At 35.5% G+C, this 3,765-nt stretch overlaps 1 protein-coding gene across 1 annotated transcript; it reads right to left on the bottom strand.

The window, feature by feature from the left end:
* Positions 1-913: 913 nt before the first annotated feature.
* LOC105119880 (ribonuclease 3-like) lies at positions 914-3,133 on the bottom strand. The gene is made up of 4 exons (XM_011018074.1): positions 3,001-3,133; positions 2,652-2,807; positions 1,433-1,634; positions 914-1,314 (listed from the first exon to the last, which is right to left on the bottom strand). Exons 1-4 carry the CDS (start codon positions 3,106-3,108, stop codon positions 1,091-1,093), a joined length of 690 nt encoding a protein of 229 aa, XP_011016376.1. The 5' UTR covers positions 3,109-3,133; the 3' UTR covers positions 914-1,090.
* Positions 3,134-3,765: the final 632 nt, after the last annotated feature.

The following is a 3,765-nucleotide window of genomic DNA, read 5'->3' as shown; positions in this document are numbered from 1 at the left end:
ACCACTTTTATAAAACAATGTTGATGACTGTACGTTGTTCATTTTACCGTGTTTATTTATTTATTTATTTCACCATTGCACTTGGTATTTAAATCAATTTACGTGTTATATTATATTATATTATATTGCAAGTTTGAGGTCTTTAGAAGTGTTCTTTATGTGAATTAAGCATTACTATTTTCAGAACCTATCATTTTTATTTATTCATTTATTTTCATGTTGACACGTCGATGATATTAAGCTGGATACCCTGGATTGCAATTTATTAAAAAAAAAAAAAAAGAGAGAAAGGAAGAGCATGATCTTGATCTGGAAAAACAGAGAGAATGGACTTGATGGCCATGGCTATCTTGCTGGTTTTGATGGGTGATCGACATGGCCTTTTTAACGTCATCTCATGATACAGGCCACCCCGCCCGTGGGACACGACACTGACTGGGGATTGATTTCATGAAACCGATAATGAGTTTCGTGGTTGAGAGATTACCTTTTCCATTGCCACGGATCTAAAGCTGAGGGGACTAGAAAGGAAATAAGAACAAAGCTCTCTTCTCTTGTATTGAAAAGAGGAGATGGAAAACTAGGCTTTCAGTTAACCAGGCTTGCTGGGACTTCTTATGAAACAAACACAGCGAACTACAAAACATAGAATATCCATCCATCAATTTAATGAATGCATTGAATAGAGTAGATTTTAGAAATTTCAATTGAGCCTCAGCAAGGAGGATCTTAGCTTCTAGACTTCCGGTATGTTTTTCCGATGGATACAGATACTGACTGCCGATTATAGAGTGGGCTTTTGGCCCATGAAGTTGAAAGACGAGCTGGGTTTTCCCCTTTTCAAATCCTGATCAGAAACGAAACTGAATTTCCTTTTTCTTTCTTTCTTTCTTTTTCTTTCAGAAACTATTTTTTGCAAGGGTATAGAGGAAATCAATGCATTAACAAAGACTTGCAGAAGACATGTTATTACAGGATGCATAGCCAAGCTCATGCAATTTTATAGCCAGAGGCTCAATAGAGTAAGGAATACGGTCAGATAACCCACAAAGACTGCAGAATGTTTCTCCCCTAAGATAACAGCAGTCATCTAAAACTTAGGAAACTGGACCTTAGATGCACATCTTCTCTTTGGTAGCTCTGGACATTCTATGAATTCTGACCCAGAAATGTCTACACACATGAAAACCTGGTAGAGCTGGCTATTTCTGGATGCATCGATATTGCACTCTATGCCAGGAGTAAATCCAGTAGCATCTTTTATAGCTTCTTTTATGCTGTCCAAGTCGTAAAATTCATCGTCCGGTTTAATTCCTGCACCATATTTTGTAGAACAGCCCATTATTGTTAGAAACAATATCTAATTAAAGGCTTCCTTGATCAAGACTAGGGACAGAAAAGAGAGTAATTGAGAGTACATAAATAGACACACCTGCATTATTAAGAGCTTGGAGAAGGTTTGCCTTTTCCTTCAGCTTAAGAGCTGCTTCAAAGTAACCGTGCTGGTCAATTTCTTCTGACTCAGCGCATGTCCCGTGTTTTTCCCATTCATGTGACCAAAACCTGAAGCCAGTGCTGCTGGGGCAGGACAGTGATGGCCAATCCTTTTGCAAACTGCTTGTCAAGTCTGAGATCTAAACAGATATCAACAACAACAAAAAAATAACGTTAACGATATAGCTTGTTTTGTTAACCATGTGTAATTATTTATATTAAAATGGCTTCAATTAATTGTCAACTTTTCTTCTTAAACTTTCAGTGCTTAAGATGTTTCCAATACAAAATACCTTCTCCTTTTCTTTTCTTGTACGTGGTTCATTGGTTATTATATCAGAAAATGGTTAGCATATCAAATTATCTTCCATGCGACCAGCTATGAAACCATAGTTTTTTTTTTCTCCCAATAACCCAACCATCACCTAAAAGTATGGTTGTTTCCCATTCCTAAAGTCTCAGATTTCAGGGTGGGGTAGCTCTAATCTGTGCTTTTGGAGAACCCCCAAGCAAAAGAAAATTTGGTACGGCACCACCTGTACAGGTCAAAGTCCCCAAATATTAGAAAAAACAGGTGAAACGTCGTCTTTCCTAAGTTCCTGCCCTTCGGGATTAAGTAATTAATGGAAAAGTGACAAAGACCAGTGTCGGATTAGCAAGTACATTAATTGCCCATGCTTAGCCGAAAATACAGGAGAAACACTTTATTTTATGAATTACAACGAAAGCAAATATTATATAGATTAGTAAATAGCAACTTTAAGTGCCTCTCTTTTTTTCTGACAGAGAACATGTTAAGATTAGTTTGTAACAAGAGATGCAAATTAAAGTTCTGGAAATCGATCAAGTTGATATCTTCTCTGTGGATGATCAATGAAAATTGGAAAGAAAGAACTGGATCAGGGCCTGGCTAGGAGATATGAAGTAATATAAGGTGATGCGTGAGGGTATATATAGGCAGTTGTTTCTTGTGATAATATTTATGCGTGCCATGATCAGTTGATGGGTCTTGTTGACTCATCATGTTTACTCTTCCTTAATTTCAACAACAGCAGGAAAATTAATTTACCTCGGATGAAGAAATAATTTATGTATTCTATCTCCAGTGATTCTTGTAACAGATATATATAATGTGAGCTTCAAGTTTGAGTATGTACCTGGTCTTCATCCAAAGCATTATCCCGGTTACAGTTTTGTGGGTACGAGCCATCTTCATTCTGGGGCCAAAGTCCATGAATGCCGAAATCTGCATCTGGTTTTCCAGTCCTTGGATAGCAACAGCTATGTTTTGTGTCACAGTATGATCCTGGCCACTGCATGAACATGCATACAGATAATCAATCAGCATTCAGCAATTAGTTAAAGAGATGAGAAAAATCTTAAAGGAAGGAAGATTAAGAGAATCGTTCGGAACGTATAATCATTAATATGTATCTAAGTACCTGGCTGGCTGGAGTATTTATATATTAATGAAACAAAAGTGTACTCGTATATATATTAGCTAACCTGTTGAACGAAGTAGAAAAAATCAAAATCCTCAGCAATACAAAGAACTGAAAAGTATTGTAAAATCGCAAGCTTGATTAAGATTGAAAAGGTGAGTTTCATCTTCATTAATACAACTTCTAGACTTGGATTATTTAACGAACTCTTGTTTTAAAGATAGATTTTAGAATTCGAATGCAGTTTGGGGTTGAGTCCGGAAATGTATATTTATAGCCAGTTAACGGAATATGAGATAACGTCGTCAGAATATGCTCTATTAATTCAGCTCTTATTTTTATTTTATTTTTTTATTACATCTTCCAGCCCGTGCTTAACGTTCTTCCCACGTTAGTCATGTGTATTTGGCTTGCCTGTTCATATTTATTAATTTTCCTATTAATTGTTGATGCCGTTTTAGCCCCTAAATTGTGTGGTTAATTACTTCGATTCTCCACAATTAGCCTTTTGCAAGCAAGGGAGTCAATAAGACAGAATATTCGTGATGGATTTTCTACTACATATATTTTTTAATTCACATAAAAATATGCCAGAATTTCTAGTTGATACATAAGCTCTTCTTCATAATTTAGTTCTTAGTTTAAACCGGCATCCATCCATAAATTGTGTATATCCATCCATGCATGATATATATATATATATATATATATATATATATATATCATGATGAGACACTTAAACTGATCTATGATTTAATTAATTTATATCCCTCTATATTTCAAATATTTGATTAATTTTATAAATTTGATGACATGTTTGGAATGGTAG

Source organism: Populus euphratica, unplaced genomic scaffold (assembly GCF_000495115.2).
Source record: "Populus euphratica unplaced genomic scaffold, PopEup_1.0 scaffold3790.1, whole genome shotgun sequence".
NCBI lineage: Eukaryota > Viridiplantae > Streptophyta > Magnoliopsida > Malpighiales > Salicaceae > Populus > Populus euphratica.
This window is presented reverse-complemented; position numbering and strand designations above follow the sequence as displayed.